At 40.0% G+C, this 21,592-nt stretch overlaps 1 protein-coding gene and 1 long non-coding RNA gene across 2 annotated transcripts in view; one reads left to right on the forward strand and one right to left on the reverse strand.

The window, feature by feature from the left end:
- Positions 1–21,592, forward strand: part of LOC121684730 (exportin-5) — a 43,996-nt gene that overhangs the window by 9,833 nt on the left and 12,571 nt on the right. Inside the window, exons 8-15 of the mRNA XM_042064779.1 lie at positions 907–983; positions 1,152–1,193; positions 1,343–1,442; positions 5,740–5,823; positions 5,922–6,047; positions 6,136–6,226; positions 16,213–16,341; positions 18,705–18,820. Of these exons, the coding sequence (XP_041920713.1) occupies positions 907–983; positions 1,152–1,193; positions 1,343–1,442; positions 5,740–5,823; positions 5,922–6,047; positions 6,136–6,226; positions 16,213–16,341; positions 18,705–18,820 (765 nt within the window). The remainder of the gene's footprint in view (positions 1–906; positions 984–1,151; positions 1,194–1,342; positions 1,443–5,739; positions 5,824–5,921; positions 6,048–6,135; positions 6,227–16,212; positions 16,342–18,704; positions 18,821–21,592) is intronic.
- On the reverse strand, positions 357–19,414 carry LOC121684733. Its single transcript, XR_006023188.1, has 3 exons — positions 19,321–19,414; positions 2,018–2,020; positions 357–367 (listed from the first exon to the last, which is right to left on the reverse strand). It is a non-coding gene; the product is annotated as an uncharacterized LOC121684733 (long non-coding RNA).

A 21,592-nucleotide genomic window follows, 5' to 3' on the forward strand; every position in this document is an offset into this window, starting at 1 on the left:
CTAATCAGACATGCTTGTTTTTTACTGCAGTAACGTTTATCTTAGAGCCATTGGTAACCAGCTTAATGTTATGTCCAAAGGTAGCAATGGTAAAGGGTAACGTTAACGTTAGCATTGTTTGAGTGAGGTTAGTTTGATTGTTGGTGTATTTGTGAAACATAAACACGGCTATGCCGAGTAACTTAATAACAGCACTGTAATCTCTTTCAACTGTCAACCTATTCATTATTTGACCATACTAACAGCTAAGTTAGTTAGCCACAACGCTAACGTTTGTTAATGCCATGGTTTGCTTTTGGAGATGAGTATCCTAAACATCTGTCTGGGACAATTCTGTTTGCTAAAATGTTTTTCTGCTGTTGACTCGCTCACACGGTCCTTGGTGGCCCTGTCAGTGCTTTGTAAACTGACCTTGTAGAATGCACACAAAATAAATGTGAGCATCTGAAACAAGAGCTCTGAGCTAACGTTAATTCCCAAACACCCACTACTCCATAGTTTCAATCTTTCAACCTTTGCTGTCTTGCATTTCAGCAAATGTGTTTACAGCAAGTAAGGAAGTGCATGGTTTACACAGGCTTAAAGTCAAGTAAAGTAACAGATCAAACATACTTGTAATGTGTTTTGCTTGCATAAAGGGGTAGAGTCAAAGCATAAACTGCTCACAATGTAGATTGTGACAATGTGGTTATCACAGAACAAAGATCTGACAGATCTTATTTCATAAAAACAAATTACTATATAAGAACCTTTCATTAGGAAACCAGATAGTTTTTTCGTATTTGATTACATATGTCCGACCTTGATCAGAACTTTGTTATGGGAGAAAAAAATCTAAATCCCATATCGGTCTGGCTTTACACCAGGCCCTGTGAGTTCAGCTGGCCTAATTTATGCATGTTTTAGGGGAAACTGGAGGATAGGAAACCTCTCATGGTGCTATTTGATGATGTCGCTATGCACTACATCCTCTCTGCAGCGCAGTAAGTGACCATTCAATATTTCCGTTCTGAAATTACCTTAATCAGTATGTCAAGTTGTAATACATTGGAAATGAAATGTGAACACACACAAGCAACAGTCCCAGCCTCTGCGATGCTGTTTTGTGAACAATATATATTTAAATTTTACTCACTTTTGCTTCATTTTAGGTCTGCAGATGGGGCAGCTATCAGCAACAAATCCTCTACAATGTGAGTATTAGTAAACAGCACGCTTCTCAAGGTCATAATCTAGAATATATTGTTATATATTGTTGTTGGCTTTTAAAACTATTTACCATTTTTGATATTTTTAGGGATTAGTAAAGAGTTGCTCAAGTCTGTTGATGTATCTTATTTAGAACCGATAAGACAGCTGTGGTTGTGGAGAGGCATTACACTTTCCTGAAAAGGCTGTGTCAGGTGCTCTCAGCTTTAGGGAGCCAACTATGTTCACTTGTGGTGAGTAACTATATACCATATAGTCAGGTATCAGTTACACTACCATTCAAAAGTTTGGGGTCACTTACTATTTACATGTTTTTGAAAAAAACATGTTGCCATTAAAACAACACCAAATCAATCAGATATATAGCCATAAGCAGCAATAAAAAGGGTCCAAGCAGGCCATATTATTTGTGTACTTTTGTCTCATTATGCATGTGGTATTTGTCTGAGTGTCAAGAGCAGGTCTCAGCTATGGCTGGGCGATATATCGGTATTACGACTACGACCGATATATTTTTGAAAGCGATATGTAGTTGAGACAATATTGTCATACCGATATAATATGTTTAACTAGAAATGTAATGCCAGAGGAATTACAATAGTGGATGGAAAGCTGCTTACAGAAATTCACGTGTAATGTGCTTTCCGGTCATCCATAGCAGTTGCAGTCAGCCTGATCCTCCAGTAGCAGAGTGAAGTGGCACCTAACAGAAATAGAAGGGGGAAAAAAAGAGACAATTGTTAGATAAATATGTTCAACTGAACAACAAACTAACAGCTAAGCCTACAATCAAGTCATTTTACGCCACAACCTACCACTCATACAAACATAGTTCAAAACGAAGGCTAAGTTTCAGCCAGTGACTGTTTGCCATAGAAGGCCATTTCCCTCGTCAGGCCAGCTATGAAAGGTGGCTGACAATTTGAGTGTGAAGGCTTAGCACTATCGCCGCCACTGCACACAACCCTAGAAACATTCCCGAGGTCTAGCTAATGTAATATAACTTACCTACTGAATACTCGGTTATCGCTTAATTAAGGTATGAACTTACACGACGTAATACCAATATTATCAAACTTGCTAGAGTTAAACTTAACGTCCTCTCTAGAGTTTGTTGTTAAACAGGTAACGTTAACGCCAACTTGCTTGCTTGCTTGCTTGATTAGAAGATAACTAGCCGAGTCATTTTAAACAAACTTCACACACTCTATTAGAATAAAAAACACAAATTAATTGTAACTTACATTGGGTGTGGTTTCGTTCAGCAGACACCAAGAGCGTAAACTTTCTTCAAGAGGATGGCGTAAAGTGCTCTGTAGGAGTCAATGATGCTAGGAGAAAGCTACTGCGCATGCGCACAAGTTAATTACAGGATTTGTAGTTTTAGGGAGTGCCAGATTGTATGCATTAGAAGCTGAGACAGTTGGATTCACAGGTGACACCTTTGCCAGTGTTCTGATTAGCCCGGGAACTACTCTGGGAGCTTAAGGAGCGCAGCTGGCTTTAGGCCATTAATGACATCACAGCCTCCATTCAAGTCTATGGGGGGAAAATGAGCTTTTTAACATTTTTAATCCCCTATTTCTCAAAAAGTATAAACTCTGAAATAATAACTCTCTTGCCCCAGTCCAGACCTTCAGAACGGTTATATCAACATGTTTGTATGTTAAGCGGTTAGAGTCGCATTTCATTCTTGAAAAGGTAAAAAGAAAAGGTTATAATAATAATAACTAGAAAATGTAATTTCGAGGAAATTACCAGTGCATGAAAATGCAAAACATACTGTATATTAACATAAAATACAAAACAAACTTTTATTTGGAAACAGTTGTGGGCAGAGGAAACAGTTGGCTGGAGTCTTAGTTGATAACAACTGACAGTTGAAATGGCTAAACAGTTAAATAGTTGAGTAGTTGAAATAGTTAAATTATTTAATAGTGAATTATTGTAGCAAGGAAATTTATTTTGAAACAGTTGTGGGCAGAGGAAATAGTTGAACAAAATCTGTAGTCTTGAGAGCCAGATTGTATGCTTAAAGACTGAGACAGAGTATATAGTTTAAAAGTTAAATGTAGATATTGTAATGGCTCTTGATAGACAGAGAGTTGAATGGATGTAGATAGGCAGATTGTTCAATGGATGTTGATGGATAGTTTAATGGGTGGATGAGTGAATGGTTTGAAGAGGGTGAATGGATAGAAAGTTGGATGGAATGTGCCTTATATCCTTTTAGAATGGAGAGACACAGAGAGAGTTGGCCTAGTTAAATGGCCTAGTTGCATTAAATATCAACCCAACCCACAAATTGCTATCTTTTACGTTAGTCAGGAACGCCTCATATAGGGCTCACGTTTTAATGCAGTTTAGGAAAACAGTCGCTCCTGTAGGCTTAGCAAACATTACGAAAAAGCCCTTTCATTCCACGGCCTAATTGTAACAAGTTCAACTGAAGGATGTTACTCTGCTTAAATATCACCAGGAATCTTCCTTTCCATCTGCCTCTCTCCCCTTCACGCACGCACACGTGAAGCACTGCCTTGCGCTCTATTCCATCCAGTTCGGAGGAAAAATAAATCCAGCTGATAAGCTACTTTACCATGATAAGCCCGCCATATAAAAGAACAAAATTGAATCTGCACACTGGGCTCCACGTTGACTGTTTAATCACCCAAGTAACGTTTCGGGCTACTGCCCTTCTTCAGACTTGAAGACTTCTTCAGCCCGCCATATAAAACTGTGAGAATGGAATAATAATAATGGTTTCCACACACACATAGACTCAATTAGACCTATCCTGTCCCAGCTTAAAGTAGCCTTGAAGGTACCTACATTAAAAGAAAACAGCTTTGTGAATTATGGTGTTTTATCTGCCACCGCCCAAGCAATACAACCAACCAGCAAATAAAGTCCTTATTCTCACTAATCATAGCATCTAGCTAGCAATATAAATGCACTTCTAAAACTGATAGTTCCGGTCCTTGATTGTAATTGGCTGAATCGCGTTCGATGCCGTTGTAAAATGCAGCATAAACATAGACCTTGACCACATTTCGTTCTATATTACTGCTCTACCATAACTTGATACAAAAGTTAAAGTAGCTGCGTCTCGACGTTGCTTGGCAACCATTCAGATAGAGGAAATATATTATAATATATATTAAACTGTAGACACATGCTAACAAACTCTTATTTGGCTAGGCCTACTTTTACAACTTTTGTGTTGGCAAGTAAATATCCTGTCCAAAACTAACATTGGCAGAATCCTGGATTTGAACCAACAATCCTTGGGGTCAAACCTCGCTCCTCTAACCACTGCGCTACCGCATTTCTTGTACATTATGAAATTGCAATAAGTTTTAACACTTAAAGCCTCGGTTGCTAGGTAACGATAAACAAACTCAATCGTAATTCTTGATTTCGCTTACAAATTGATTGTTTTATGCTTTCACTAAACAAAGATTATGGAAATTAAACACCACTTTTCCATCAAAAAGCTTGTAATAAAAGGCTTAACTTAGATTTAAGAACTAGGTTTGCTAGAGTCCCATAGAACAACACTGCTATCTACTGGATTAGAAAGTCTGTCAGCAGGCGGATTAGAGGTGGGCTATTTGTCGATCTGGGTGGCTCCTCTGCCGCAAAGATTGTCTCAAAAACACATGTGCTGATCCACAAATGCGAAAACGAAAACCGTGTGTGCTGGTGATCCACAAATGTAAAATTAGATTTCACAAAGGCAATTTTCAGTTTTACAAATGCCATTTCATTTACAAATACACATCTACAATTGTGAAAACCAATTTACAAGTTACAAATATGATTTTTTTTTATTTGTGGATTGCGAGTTCTGTGTGCTGGTGAATTAAATTAGGCCTATTTACGTGTGCATTTGTGCGACTTTCATGCGAAGAACGTCTCAAAAACACGTAACTTTGGAAAGCGAAGAATGCGTGTGCTGGTGATCCACAAATGCAGAATCACATTTCACAAATGACATTTTCGGTTTTACAAATGGCATTTTATTTACAAATGCACGTCTATATTTGTAAAAATTAATATACGAGTTACAAATATGATTTTTTTATTTTTTTATTTGTAGATATCAAAACACATGCAAATCAAGAAATATTTGTAGATCCCCCTCTCTGCCCATATACAAATATTATTGAGACAAATTTAGCTCTATAATATGTCAGACTGGCTGATGAAAAGAGTTAGATGGGTAAAAGAACAGATGACAGATGAAGTAAGCCAGACAGAGGAAGCATGTAAAGCTGTAACTCCAGTTTGCAATGCCATGCTACAGCCTGTGGACAGCGCTTGATGGAAACCTGTTTCCTCCAAAAAGAGGACGGATGCATGCAACAAACATGTCAGTCAACTTGGGAATCTGTCTTCAATGAAGTGGAATGGCAACTTCTAAGTGACCCCCAACTTTTGAATGGCTGTGTAGATTGCCAGTTTATTATTAATGTGCAGCATCAGAATATGTGTTGAAGCAATTTATTTGTATTTTGCTTGTGTCTTTAGGGTTCTGCTGCAGAAGTTGACGTACCACGGAATCTGAATAAATACATAGAGGCTTTTTTAGCCTTCACTACCCATCCCAGTCAGGTGATGGATTAATATTTTTTTTTGTTTATTGTCACTAGTATTACACAAATAATAATAAATTGCCTTTGCTGTACTAATTAACGACTCTCTGCTTGCAGTTTCTGAAATCTTCTACCCAGATTACCTGGGGAACCTTGTTTAGACATGAGGTCCTTTCAAAGGACCCTGTTGTTATCCAAATGGCTGTAAAGTACTTGAGGGAGACTATGAAAAACCTTGTCAAGGTAGTGCCATTATAAATCTCTCTGTATGATTTATTTGTTTTACAAGCTAAATTTTCTCAAATAATTTCCAAACCTTTTACTCTGATAGACAGGGTTCCCCTCCAAAAATGACAGTCCCAGCTGTGAGTACTCCCGAGGAGACTTTGACAGTGATGAAGACTTCAACTCTTTCTTCAACTGTAAGTTAACATCTTAATGTGTGTGCTACATTATATATATATATATATATATATATATATATATATATATATATATGTGTGTGTATGTAAGGGATATGTATAGAACGCCGGTCATTATCTGAAAATAAGTCTTGACAGGGCAAACAGGACCCCGACGCGCCAGCGGAGGTTTCGTCCTTTGGTCCTCCGTCAATAGGTCACAACGTATATTTTTTAGCGTTCAAGCCAACTGATAATGTGAGGTAACCTATGTGGTAAGAAGCGCAAAGTGCCTGTAGCCTACTTCTTTTGAACATGCTGACATTTGCAAAGTCCTCAACTCCTGTCGCCTTTCAAAGTTGACTAGACCATCGTTTCTCAAACTTTGGGCCGCGGACGAGCACCAGCCGCAACGTGGACACTGCTGGTGGAGTGAAATTATTCCCGGGGCTTCGTCTGATAATTTGCTGCGCAATTGATCAAGGAACCGCAGACCGACAGAAAAAGAAAACAAACGTTTCTGCAATCAGTGTCATCAAACATAGAGGCATACAATTAAATGCTGGTATGAGCGTTCATTCAATGCATGCGTGTGCGCAGGCGAAACTGAAACCACTCGATAACGTTGGTAGCAAAGCTCCGATTCACCTATTGGAAGGCTATTTAATTATGAAACGACATTTAATAGAATGATGTGGATTTATGCAACTTCCATAAAAAACGAGCACAGACTAATACACTATTAGTCCGTGAGCCAGAGGGGTTGGTCGTTACCGAAAAAGTGGCAAAGGTTACCATACCTTTTCTGAAAGCCTGGAATCTCAGCTTTTTAATGATGTATGATGGCCATCTGACAAGAGTAGCTGTTTTGAGTTATCACACATAATGTAAACTAAGGTTGAGAAAATAATGCGTATAAATCAAGCAGTACACTGACATAGCTGAAAATCTATATTGGAATATTTTATTTTGTTATGTTTGGTATCATTTTAAAGGGGAGACTCTGAGCTTTCATTTAAATCCTTTTGTGAACTTTTGGATAAGTACAGCCAACCCTGGAGCTCTTCAAACTTTTAATCACACACATTTTCCTGCCATTTCCGCCCAAGTCATCTTTTGTCTTTTAATCCTGTGGCACCAGGGAGCATCAGAGAAACAAAATCCAAACACTGAAATACTGGCATGACCCTAAGGATTCATAAAATGTATCATTTACCCATATTATCTGATTTGGAGGGGGTGATTTTCAGTCTTATCAGACATGGCGTTTGAGAAAATAATGTGTATAAATTAAGCAGAACACTGACATAGCTGAAAATCTAAAAACAGACATTGTGAGACATTGATTCCTATGTTTTAAGGTGTGGTAAACCCAATTATGACATTGCCATTACTGTAAAAGGTCAAGGTCATGACCTTTGGGCATGGTCAATGACATTTTATGACATTCAAGGCCAGGGACAATATTGACAGGCTGGAAGAGACACTGACAGGGCGTGAAACATCCCTTAGGGTCAAGGGTATAGCAGTGCAGCCTCAGATGTTCGGTCCTGCCTAGACTTGTGATGTGCCCAAGAGCAAACAAAGAACTGTCTCTGTATCTTTGCCAGCTCTGCCAGTGTATGCTGTGGGAACTAGGTGTGGTCCTCCAACTAGATCCTATGTTGAGGTCAAGACAGATATCTGTCACAAATCAAAGCGTCCCTAGCTGTAGAGGTTACAACATCTTAGCATCAAACTCTGTGGATGTTATTCCCAGTGTTGTCAGCTATCTGCCAACCATCAATGCCCCTGCCACCCAGATTCTCCTTCAAATAAAAAAAATCATGACTACCTTACACATCAGCAACATGTCAGTTGCCTTTGATCAGGCTCTCTACTGTAAAGTTACAGAAATTCTGTGGGTACATAGAGACAGGTTTCCCAACATTGTGCCAAGACTTGGAGTCTTTCACACCATCTGAATGTTCTTGGGTGTGATTGGGAAGCGCTTCCAGGCTGCAGGCCTAAGGGACATATGCAATGAATCTAGAGCTGTGGCTGAGGGATCTGTCAGTGGTGTTTTGGATGGCCATAAGTACAAAATCATGTATGAAGCCCTCCTGAGGCTAGTCTGGAATTAGTTTCCCCAGTGGCTCACAGGGAACCATCCTGATGCCCACGATCTCTTAGATATCCTGCCCCTAGACTTGAGTGTCTTTTCTGAGGGTATATCATCAACCACTGTAGAAGAATCACTTGACTGTACAGTCTTCAGAAAGGTCCATCAGTACTTCTGTGAATTCCTGCAGCATCTCATGTCTCAGCAAGGTCCACTGGCCAGCTTCTGGATGTCATATATTGACATGGTTGAGGTTGTACTAAACCTTGTGAGGGCATCACGTGAAGGAAACTGGGCATTGCGCATGGCTAGCATTCGATCAATCATCCCCTGGACATTTGCCTATGATAAGCCGTGGGGCAGCCATGGCCTACTGGTTAGCACTTCGAACTTGTAACTGGAGGGTTGCCGGTTCGAACTCTGACCAGTAGGCACGGCTGAAGTGCCCTTGAGCAAGGCACCAAACCCCTCACTGCTCCCCGAGTGCCACTGTTGTTGCAGGCAGCTCACTGCGCCGGGATTAGTGTGTGCCTCACCTCACTGTGTGCTGAGTATGTTTCACTAATTCACAGATTGGGATAAATGCAGGGACCAAATTTCCCTCACGGGATCAAAAGAGCATATGTACTTATACTTAATCTGAATTATGCAAGGTCACTCACTGCTTACTACTCAGAGATGAGCCATATTCAACATGAGAAACCAGATCTGTACATGTTTCTCGGTGAAGGTGGCTTTTCGGCTCAGCTGAGTGCAACAAACACATTTGGCAGGGTTCCGATTGACCAGACCCTAGAGGAAACTGTCAATTGGGACACTCGGACAGCTGGAGGCACAAAAGGGTTCAGCTTGAACCCAGCAGGTGTCTCAAGATATTACCTTACTGCTGAGTACAAAAGCACTTACCTGTATATTGAAAAGCTCCCTGGGACTCCAACAAAGTGACTGTTCTCACAAGGACCTTGGACAAAGCAGAATTGGCAAAGACGAAAAACACATTACAAGCACTGTGGATCTGTTGGATTCTAGATGGATAAATCCATTTGCAGGTGGTGAGTCCCTTGTTTCTCTGTCTACTAGAAGTACAGCACCAGCAGATGTTGCTGAAGACCTTCTAAATTCACACACCATTGGCAAGAATGCTTACAGAACCTTCTCTGCTGATCGTGTTGAGAGTAATCCTCCTGCAAAGCAGTTCCATGCACCACTCTCCAAGATGAAACTGAAAACGTTCTCCTCAATGTAGGGAAAGGCAAAGACATGCAATAAAGGAATAAAGAAGTTATCCTCAAAGCTGATAATCGAATATTTGCCCAGATGGTACTGATTGCACAGAGTAGACAGCTCAACCTGAAGGAGGTGTTATCTCATCCCCTTGGATCACTTCCGTGGGCTCTTGCTTCACCAGATGGCAATGTGAGGAAGACTTGCAAATCCTCACTTGCCAAGCAACTGCTCAAGTTCCCATGTGTTGCTGAATTATTGCCATTCAATTCCACCTGTGTAATAGATGGCATGGCACTTGTTCAGAAGCTGAACGGTGATGGCAAGACATTTGCTGATATTGCAGACTATGCCTTGTACACTGTGCTAGCTGAAGCAAGTCACAGCACCCGTGTTGACATTGTTTTTGATGTATATAATGAGGCTTCTATCAAACACATGGAGATGCCATGCTTCAAGGACTAGTCACAAATCTGTCATCCTTGTGTCTGACGACCCTGATGTCTTGGTGATAAGCCTGGCTACCAGTGACACACTCACATGTGACCTGTTCCTGAAGACGGGGACAAAGAATCACACCAGTTACATAAAGATCTCACAACTCGCTCGTAGTCTGGGTTCACAGTTGTGTCAGGCTTTGCCTAGTTTACATGCATACACACACGCGACACTGTAAGTGCATTTGCAGGTGGTGGTAAAGTGTCAGCCCTAAAACTTCAGAAGAATGAAAACAGCCTTACAGGAGTTAATGTACAGCTCCAAGTCCAGAATCACCAACATCAATGAAATGAGGTATGCACTTTTTTGTGCAAAGAAAGGCATAGAATCCTGGCAGTTACCTCCATGCTCAGATTCTCGCAGGAAGCACTGTCTCAGAGCTAACTATCAAGGTGCTATCTGGAGAAGATGCCTTGAGAACAACCCTGAAGTTCCTTCCCCAGTTGAGCATGGGAGGTCTACTGTAGAGTGGACCAAGATGGTGACTTGCAGCTCTCCATAGACTGGTTTAATGTCTCCATTGGTCCACAAGCAGTACTTGAGTTTCTGTCCTGCTCATGCAGGAGGGACTGTGGGCTAGTCCACACATACTGATCTGAACTGATCTTTTTTTCCTCCGTCTTCCCTGGAACCGTATCAAGAATATTTGCGTCTAAATGGATCCATCTCAACACGACTCAACACGTTACTTCATATCCCAGGCCTATAGGTGCCACTGTTTCTGTTACAGAAATTGACCAAAGCTTGACAGAATAGGCTACGACAAATGGCTAGTGCAAGGAAACCAGAATTGTTTGTGTGGACTATAGTGAACTGTCAACTGTAAAACTAATAAACTTAATTTTTACGGTTTGTGAAGGGTGCAGTCCCGTCCTTTATTTGGCTAACGCAGGTACAAATAATCTCCTTTACTTTCTTTGGTCGTAGGATAGTCCACGATTCACATTAGTTTAGGCTATCACCACAAGTGCATACTAAATGCTAGGCCTACCCAAGTTCTAGGCTATTCCGTCGCCACATTTATAATATTGCTATAATAGGCTACCTTCGTTAGTAACAGTTAATACTTTTGCCTGCATCAAATCGCGCATTTGCATTTAGTGCGCATCTACCATAGGCTTAACAGGAGTTCTAAGCGTCTTTGTATGCTCATATCTGACTTCACTAGACTATGAATGCATTTATTTATGTTGTAAGACATGTAAAATACATGAATGATACTGGCACTATGCACAAATTAATTTAAACTTACCCTGCACTTCCCTAATAACTTCTGACTAATTCTCTCGCGTCACTGACAGTAGCTAGAATGCATCAAGAAAACACAGGGAAAACACTTCAGTCCACCAAGTCATGAGCTATTGGCGCTGGGCAGCACCAGTTGTGATATTTGTCCTACTGACTGTAATCGTAGGCAATGTCATGTATGAAAACTAGTATTGTTAGGCAATACTATAAGTGTCAAGTCCAGGGCAGCTGTTGTGTGGTGATGACGCAAGTATGTGGTTTTGCCATCCAAATGAACTCGCAAGGGCTACGGTTTCAAATTTTTCCACCCTGGGACCAGGTTTCAAAAAAGTATGTTTTCGGGCAGTGCGTTTACAGGATTCGTTTGGACGATCGGCCAAGACGATGCAAAACCTGTGCGTTGAACCCAAAAAGCGTCTCCGTGTGGACGGGGCCTGTGTCACTCCATCATGTCAGTGTGTTGCCAACAACTTGGCCTGCACTGACCTATGCCATGCAAGACAGTGCAAAAACCAGAAGGATGACTTTGCTGATGAGAATTAATCCTATTCCTCTGATGAGGATTCTGACAAAGACTTTGATTAGTGTTGTGGCCTTGAATGATGCAATCTGTGCGAAAATGTCATAAAATGTTATTGACCATGCCTAAAGGTCATGACTTTGACCTTTTACAGTAATGCCAATGTCATAATTGGGCTTACCACACCTTAAAACCTAGGAATCCATGTCTCATTTGTTATTTGTTATACCGTTTTTAGATTTTCAGCTATGTCAGTGTTCTGCTTAATTTATACACATTATGTATATGTATATTTCTCAAACGCCATGTCTGATATAAGACTGAAAATCACCCCCTCCAAATCAGATAATATGGGTAAATGATACATTTTATGAATCCTTAGGGTCATGCCAGTATTTCAGTGTTTGGATTTTGTTTCTCTGATGCTCCCTGGTGCCACAGGATTAAAAGACAAAAGATGACTGGCGGAAAGGCAGGAAAATGTGTGTGATTAAAAGTTTGAAGAGCTCCAGGGTTGTCTGTACTTATCCAAAATGTTCACAAAAGGATTTAAATGAAAGCTCAGAGTCTCCCATTTTAAAATGATACCAAACATAACAAAATACTATATATATATATATATATATATATATATATATATATATATATATATAATATATATATATAATATATATATATATATATATATATATATATATATATATATATATATATATATTTGCCTACCAGTGTATGATGCTTGCATCCCAAAACAGTGGCACCCATATAATTGCTGTTGTTTTGAGAAGTATTTATCATGCAACCATGCAAAAGCAATGACACTATTGTAATTATATTTTACATTGGTAAAGCAGTCCTCTGATGTGCATGTTTTCACAAACTTTTTGTGAACAATGTTAGCACTTTAAACATTGGCTGCTTTGAAGTGTATAACAATATAGCATAACAATAATAATTGTGATGTGATATAATGATAATTTGATGGGTTCATGTAGGTGGGTTCATGTAGGTGCCATGATCGGCCCTCAGGTCAAAGAAGTTTGACAAACATTGAACATTGTCAATGTCCATGGCAATACTGGCATGTAAAGTATATCAAAGGTTTGACATTAGATCTGATGTTAGCATTTTAATTTTATTTTATTTTTTTTACACAATGTTTTTGAACAGTTCATTTAATAAGCTTCTAACAAAAGTAGGGTGATCTATATTTTATGTTTTCCCTTCAGTTGAGTTCAAAATAAAATGGACACAACGAAATGACAAACACTTGATTTTTGTAAAAAAAAAAATAGTCGTTTAGATTAGTCGACTAATCGAAAAATTAGTTGTTAGAAAATTAGTCGTTAGTGGCAGCACTAAATGACTGGCGTTCTATACATTATCCCGCTTATTATACGGCTACCTCCCAAAACGAAAAAATAAACTCCACGATATGTCTCTTTCATTCAAGACTCTCATTTGTTGTTACCGTTTCGTCATGGCTTTTGCTGAGAAACAAATAGTTTGCAACATGCGCTGAACACAGCTGATCAACCGTCTGCTTTCACTTTTGAATGAAGTTCCAATGCAAGAAGCGACCGGACTACTTGCGGAGTGATATGAAAGACTTAAATCAGAAGCACAAAACCCGTTGCCATTGACAGCGGTAATTACATGAAAATAACTTAGACTTAAAATAACCGTAGAACATTGGGAAATCCCATTCAAGTCAATGGAGCGTTCTACTAGCATTGTGAAGAGCCGTATAATAAATATATATATGTGTGTGTGTGTGTGTGTGTGTGTCAGGGTTTCCGTTGTCCGGTAATTACTGGACATTGGCCGGGAAAAAAAATGAAATGTCCGACAAAATTAAATCTCTCCAGTCAAATTGTCCGATTGAAATTGGCTAATAACCCCGTCCACTAATGCAATCTGAATTTGAAAATAAGCCTTAATATGTAAGCCTATATTATACGTCCTCTGGCTATGTTTTTAAATGAACAGGCTCTACCGTTTGAAAAGTAAGCTATTAAACAACACGCATAGCCTATGCTGCATTTCAAATAGGAAGCGCACGCTTAAAACGTCAATGTTAAACAATGAACAAATGAGTGAGGCGGTTCAAACATGGCCAGGCCCAGGCAGACTAGAATTAAGTTAAGTTTTTTTCAGAGGCCAGACGCGATGGATGATAAATTGGTAACGTCTGAAGCCTCAGATGTCCGGTCAACTCCACCACCACCAGATAAAAAGCAGAAGTGTCGGCTGTTGGGCGTAGGCCTATCTTTCGGAATCAGTGACATTGGAAGTGGAGTTGCGGGGGGTGCGGCCTGCTCCAGGACACTATCATTCTCTGTGTAGCCTACACTGGACATGCAAAGTGTTCTTTACCCAAAGCATACAGTAGGCCTATGCGTTCTCTGTCTATGATCTGCAGGGTTAGGGCCTCCTCGATGAGGAGATTGCTGGTCCGCGGATAATTTCTGGCACAATAAATGGTATCATTGAACCGCGGCCGAAAGAAAAAGAAACTAAACATTTCCCAGAATTGGAAACATTTCTTAATTTATTGTTCTCAAATAAAGAGGCATAGCATTAGGGGGTAGTGGTGTGAGCGCTCATTCTTGTGTGTGCGCATCTGTGTAAGTTGAACAATCACCACTGGAGATAACGTGGGTAGCAGCAACAAACAACGTAGCCTTTTTAAAACAACGAACGAAGCGGACTCTTGCTGTCCATGAAAAGATACTGGCTAGATCTTGTTAGGCATGTTTAAGTTAGGCTAATGAACATGTTGCATTCTATACAGCCTGATTATGTAATTCTTTAAGCTACATAGCCTGTCTCCAGTTTCCCTCAATTTGACTAATTAAGAAGCGATAATAGGATATTTGACCGGCATATCATCAAAATGTCCGGAAAACGAAACCTCTGCCGGTTTCGTTTATACATTTTTATATTTGCCATCTATATATATTAGGGGTGTAACGGTTCATGTATTCGTATTGAACCGAAACGGTACGGGCGTCACGGTTCGGTGCATGAATTTATTTAAAAATACATAAAACTTGTGTGCGGATTAATTAATGTCATGCGCAATTACTGTTAAGTAGCGAGAGTTACAGGAGTTCTTTGGCGACACCTAACGCTAATCTGTAGCCTCGCCTTAGCTCTGAAGCTCTTGGCGCCTATGTTTTCTTTTTTTTTGTCAGGTCGTCGGTCGAGTCCGTCAGTCATTAGCAGCACTAAGGTTAGACCCACAAGAGTTAGAGGATCCGCTGGTCTCTTTAAGATCGCAAGTTTGAGAACTTCAGTTACAGTAACGTTAGTACAGGCGAAAGAGTGGTGGATAAGATGAAACTGTGTGTTGGCGTTGTTTAGCAGTTGTTGGGTATGTGAGTGGAAAAAATGCTACACATATTCGAAGCCATCACCCAGATGATGTAGGCTACCAATCACTGAAACGAGGAAAAACGGGAAAAAACTTCCCCTGCGCTTCAGCAGCCTTTGGATACACATACAAATAGGGCCGAAACCTATGGCTTAAATTCAATGATTTCGTAATGACAGAAAGCTATGTAAATCTATAGCTATGTGGTAATTACCTTTATGTTGGGGTAACTTGTAACTTCTCACATGAGGAGCTGGTAGTGTTAAGTGCATAGACAGTAAAATAAAGTGACGACGCTAACCAGGCTAATAAACAAACCATGCTACTGTGAGTTAACGTCAAAGGGCAAAGTCACGTGACTTCTAGTTGTAGTCTGTTTATGAAATGAAAGGAGCAATTTCGTTTTTTTTAAAAAAGCAAAATAGTGTGATATTTTCAGTTAGTAGGCTAGATTATTACTTTACACACAATAAAAAAAATATTGAGGCAAATTGTAGACCCTTCCATATACAACTAAACACAGATGTTGAAGGTCTTGCTTAAGTGGATTTTTAAAAAAATATTTTTTCTATGTAATTTGCACTTTCAGAAATAAGAGATGCTGTAGGCCTATTTTCAGTTTTATAGCTGATTGTCTTATTTTGTTTACAAGTTACAGATGGAGTCTGGGTACTTATTGTACTGTTTAGCCTACATCTTACACACTTCAGGCTGTTGCAGATAGCTCAGGGTAGAGACTGTATGACACTAGGTGGTACAGCCTGAGACATGTACAAAAAAAAATGCTTTCTGCATTTTTGTTTTGCTTTTCCCTCCATTGTACCGAACTCGTACCGAACCGTGATGTCCGAACCGAGGTATGAACCGAACCGTGACTTATGTGTACCGTTACACCCCTAATAAATAAAAAAAAAAAAAAAATATATATATATATATATATATATATATATATATATATATATATATATATATATATATATATATATATGCATGCCCACAGTATGTATAACTGGCACTATTTTAATATGTGATGTCTCTAGCTTTTAGGGCTCAACAGGGTGAGGTGGTTCGTTTGGCATGTCGAATTGTTCCCGAGGAGGCATTTCTGATCACCAGTGAATGGTTGCAATACCAGATTATGAGTCCCATCAACACTGGAAATACAACATGTAAGTTGTTACATTTGAAATAATTTTTTGGACAATAAGCTGTGACTGAGTAAGTAGCTAACATTAGCTAGCCAAGATGACAGAAGTGAACACAGTGATTAATATAATAGAACAGCTTTCGTAATGACACATACAGACCCCTGTAATCATTGAGCTACCTCAAACGACACCACAAAGAAATTTGATTCCCTGCCAGCTTGACCGGCAATGACTTGACCAGCCAGAATGCCAGAAAATAAAATGATTTAAGACTCTAAATAGCATACCACACCAAACATCATAACTTATGATTATTCATAAAGTATTAAGCTAAATCAGACCAACGATATGACCCTTTGGCTGTCAACCTTCTTAGAAGAGCTTGCTCCAAATTATGTACTCCCATTGCATTGAATGGCCAAAATACCTCTGGGCCCAACCAAGGTCCTGCCCAGTAGGACAACTTCCTTGTCTGGAATTTAGAAGTTTTCCGACCTAAGAGTGTGACCTGTGAATTAGATCTGTGAAAAAAACATTGTTTGTGTGGGAATGCTATTCTCAGTAACCTGGGAGATGAAGCAGAAAAGCCAGTCTCTGTAGGTCCAAAACATTACAGTGACGGGACACAAAATCAGCTGTTGTCTATAACATTGTTACATTAGGCAACCAAGTTTTCAGATTAAAATAACAATGTAGAATAAAATGGCTCAACTATTAAGGTGACGGCAGAGTAAAATCTAGCAGAGTACAATTAAATGTGTAAAATTAGTGAAAAATCAAACAAAATATGTGAGTGGTGTCAGCCTCCCTCCCTATTAAAAAGAAAAGAAAATGAACAGCAGAAATGAAGTCATAATTAGGGCTGTCAAACGATTAAAAAAAATTAACTAATTAATCTTCTATCTAACTAATCTGTCTATGCAAGGTCTCACAGTTGACATGTCAGAGTGTTGCACGGTGTACCGATACTAGAAAGGTATCACGATGCCCTCACGCAAAAAACAATACGATTTAAGCTATAAGTGAAAATCTTGTTCTGTTGGCAAATCTTACAAGTGAAAGTTTTTTGTTTTGTGGACATACTACTTCAAATAAGCATAATTAACTGGCATTTGCCAATAGAACAAGAAGATTTTCACTTATTTCACGCCTATTTCAAGTGACAAAATCTATGACTAAAGTTTAGCTGACGATATAACATCCTACTCCACTGTGACACTCCTGTTAATAGGCTAAACTAGAAAGAGCTAAAATAACTCACACCAACCTTATTTGTGCCTTTTATTCACATTTGCTCAAAGATTTCATAAGTATAAGCCCTTTTCGCTCCCTACGTTGATGTATTCCAAGCGTCTGCTTTGGGGGCGGGGACGTAGTAATTGAAACACCATGCCTGGGTAACGTAATCGCTCTCAGGGACGCCCTCTGTTCGCTGGTTGGTTCGGCTGCCCAACCTCCGAAGTAAACAAGGGAGAATCAACCTATTCCAGACGGAGTACTGTAGGGAAAAGAAATCGAGCGGAAGTACGTAGGCAGGCCAAGGCCAGGCTAGATTCCTGTAACTGTCCATGAAAACAGCATAGCGATTTGATAGCCTAATCCACTGGACGAAACCAAAATGGAAATCGCGACTTGTTGTAGGTCTAACAGGTAAATCGTTGCAAATAGCCTATGGCAATGATGGCTTTAAACAAGATTTCACTCGTCTTGCTGGTGGGAATGCAGAATGTGGGCTGTTGTTGTTAAACTACATTAAAATAGTGTATTTAACACTCAGAATTTTAAAACTAGTTTTTTTATGCTAGCTGTTCATGTGGTGTTGTATTTGGTATCATCTTGATGTGTCGTCATGTTGTGTTGTGAGCTAGCCTGGGTGTTCCCATGCTGCCTTGCGTGCGATTTGATTCACGCTGCTAAGGCAGCCTGGAAACTACCGCCCTAATTTTTGCCTCAGATAGGGAACCAATCACAGAACAGGGGGGAAAGCAAAACGATGATGAGCTATGCACAGACGCATTTGATAGACATCCGTGGCACCCAATAAACAGATCTGGGCATTTCTTTCAAATACGAGAAAATTAACGTTTGGTTCCCAGACCACGTCTCATTGAGAAGTGGTGGCGCTAGCCAGGCTAGTTGTGAGCACACCAAGGCACTTTTCTGTCAACTCTGTGGTTGAAATGGCAATAAACTTCAACTTGAAACTTGACTTGAAACAATGTCACATTGACTGACACCAGTGCAACTATTCACTTGTACTATGCCCTGTTCAATATACATCAGTCAAGGGAATATTTAGCATTTTCTCAAAAATTCAGTTTAGTTGAGATTGAGATTCATTCTCATTTTATTTGTTTTTTTTTTGTTTGTTTTTTGGTGCTCAGCCAAGATAGGGGAAGGGCTGTGCTCCATTCTCTCTCCTTCTGCAGTGCAATGGGATGCAATGACCTTCTTCACTGAGAGTGTGGTGGGTCAGCTTTTCAAAATTCTGGAGAAACAGGTAAGGGTACTCTACATCTGGCCAGGCTCAATTATCTCATAATCATCCTTGTGACTTGCCTGCCCCTGCACTAAGAATTCATGGCAGGAAAAGACTTATTCTCTTGTTTCACATCAATGTAATGTCTTCCTTATGACCACATTATACTATCAAAATGAATTTTAATATGATGTCAGAGCGTATGGTTATGAATCTAACCTCAGTTCTCTGAAGAACACACGACATTCACCAAAGGGAAGTCATCCCTGAATGAGGACATAGATCTGAACTTATCTCCAATCACCCATCTCAGAATTTTTTGTTGGCCTTACATAAGGACCTTCCCTCAATAAACGAGTCCTTGTGTAGACATCTGAAGTGACCAATGGCCAGGTTCAGGGTGTAAATGAGGCTAGAAAGGGTTAATGTATGTGTACCATGCAGTGTTGTAGTACTCGAGTCCGAGTCATTAGCTAAATTTAGAGACTCGTGACTTGACTTGGACTTGAGCACTGAATGACTTGGACTCGGACTCGTGCATTTGCACTCGCGATGACTCGTCGAGGACTCAACTTTTTTTTGTAATATATCATAAGGCTAGAATTGTAGTATGTCATTAGGCTATAATTTGCTATATGATTTTAATATCTAAATTATTTGTAATGCTAATTTTAGTGCAAGGGAATGTTAGGCTACTGCTTGTGTCATAGCCTACATCACAAGTCACGTCATGTTCACATGCAAAGCAAACTAACGTTAACTTAACGTAACACCAAAATGCCTGGAGACATGGCCGCCGCCATTTCAATGTAGTATTGCCAGGCAATATTAGTTCTCATACATGACATTACCTAAGATTACACTCAGCCTAGGCTAAACATCACACACTGCTGCTGGATAGCTGATCATCGTGACTTGGTGAACAGTTTTTTCCCTGACTGACGAGAGAAGCGAGGTTCCATTCATTCATTTTCATTTAGGGCGTGCCCTGCCGTGCTTCTGTCTGTTAATTTGCAGCAGGCTATTATCGGATTGAAAGAAAAATAAACTAAAAGTTTTCCCGATCAAGATATAGCATACTTCTTAATTTTGGTGTCATAAAATATAGAAGCATAACATTAAATTGCCTAGTAGAGTGTCCATGTAGAGTGTCAATGTAGGCCTACGTGTCTGTGCAAGTGAAACTGACAAACTGAACCTCTCGTGGGTAGGCCAGAAACAACTATATTTAAAACCAACAGTGGATTACTGTTACTGTTCAAACGAGCGATTTGATAGCCTAATCCACTGCACGAAAAAAAAAAAAGGAAATAGCAACTTGTTCTATTTCTAACAGATGAATATCGTAGCAGATAGTAGCCTATGGCAATGGCAGCTTAAAAAAACATTTATTTCACTCCTCTTGCTGAAATGAACGTAGAATGTGGCCTGTTGCGCAAAGAAGTTAATTAGGCAGATGATCTGCATCTCCGTTAACCCAAAGCTAGTTTTCATCTCTATTGTTGACGTGAAATATGTCTCCATAGTGTCAGTGAAGTGATAACATTATGCAGTTGCAGGTAGCCAGTGTTCACATCACGGGAGTCGGAAAGAAGCTACCAAGACGGGCCCTGCTCTATTTCTGTCCCTCCCAAACTGCGCTAAAATTGTGTAGGCTGTTTAACAGCCAGAATTTTTTTTTTTTAAATGCCCGGGGGATGCCCTTTTATGATCCACACTACCTCTTACAAAATAGGCCAGTCCAACGTCCATCTAGCTCTTGTGAAGTATGAACTTTTACAACACTGCCTACAGAGTACAATTGTCAGCAGTCAGTAACAGCATAATGTAACTTAATGGCCTGTGTGATTGGGATGTGGATTGCTCATTTATTATGAGTAGGCCTATAGGCTATGGTATGGCTATGGTATGGTATTCTCTCCGATATAATAAATACAACACATTGGGTTTGGCAAGAAATTTGGCAATACTACTTTCACACAAGTGATGGCACCCCTGCTTGGAGACAGAAGATTGTCCGTTTTGCTTTTAAGGTTTTTTATCTGCAATGGGAAAAAATGGAACGACATGTAGGCTATGCTTACTTTAGTGCTGGACTTGGACTCGACTTGATCAATAGGGACTCGACTCGATCAATAGGGACTCGACTCGGACTCAACGTGGATCAATAGTGACTCGACTCGGACTTGACTCGGATGAGTAGTGGACTCGACTTGGACTTGAACACTGGGGACTCAAACCTGGACTCGGACTCGAGGCATAGTGACTACAGCACTGGTACCATGTAAAGTTAAGAACAAAATGATTTATTATGCCACATGGCTAAAGGTTGTAAGACAATGTGATAGAAACATAGCCTCGTAAGACCATCCTGATCTCACAAGCTTCAGATTGTCACTCGCAGATCAGTCTGGCATCTCTCCGATAGAGAAAATCTGGAGCAGTTTGCCAAACGAACGTCCAATCAGCGTTGGTTTTGAGGCGGGTTTAGGTGTGATACAACGAGAAGCTACTGTTCAATCTAAACAACATGGCGACTTCCATGGATGAGATGAGCATAGCGATCGCTGAAGTTTTATCCGAATATTCGAGTATTCGTGGGGAAGCTAGGAGTCTCTGCAATGTAGCTGGGAGGAATGAAGGACACAGACATCCTTCACAGCCAATTCCAGTTAGTGTTTGGTAGCCCTGAATCTTAGTTAGCCTACTTAACGAGAAGGAATATGCTTTCTTCAGAAGTGTAGCCTACCATGAAAACTTGGTGGGGATTGTCGTTGATGAGGTTCATGTCAC

The sequence above is a fragment of the Alosa sapidissima genome, chromosome 16, assembly GCF_018492685.1.
Source record: "Alosa sapidissima isolate fAloSap1 chromosome 16, fAloSap1.pri, whole genome shotgun sequence".
Classification (NCBI taxonomy): domain Eukaryota; kingdom Metazoa; phylum Chordata; class Actinopteri; order Clupeiformes; family Clupeidae; genus Alosa; species Alosa sapidissima.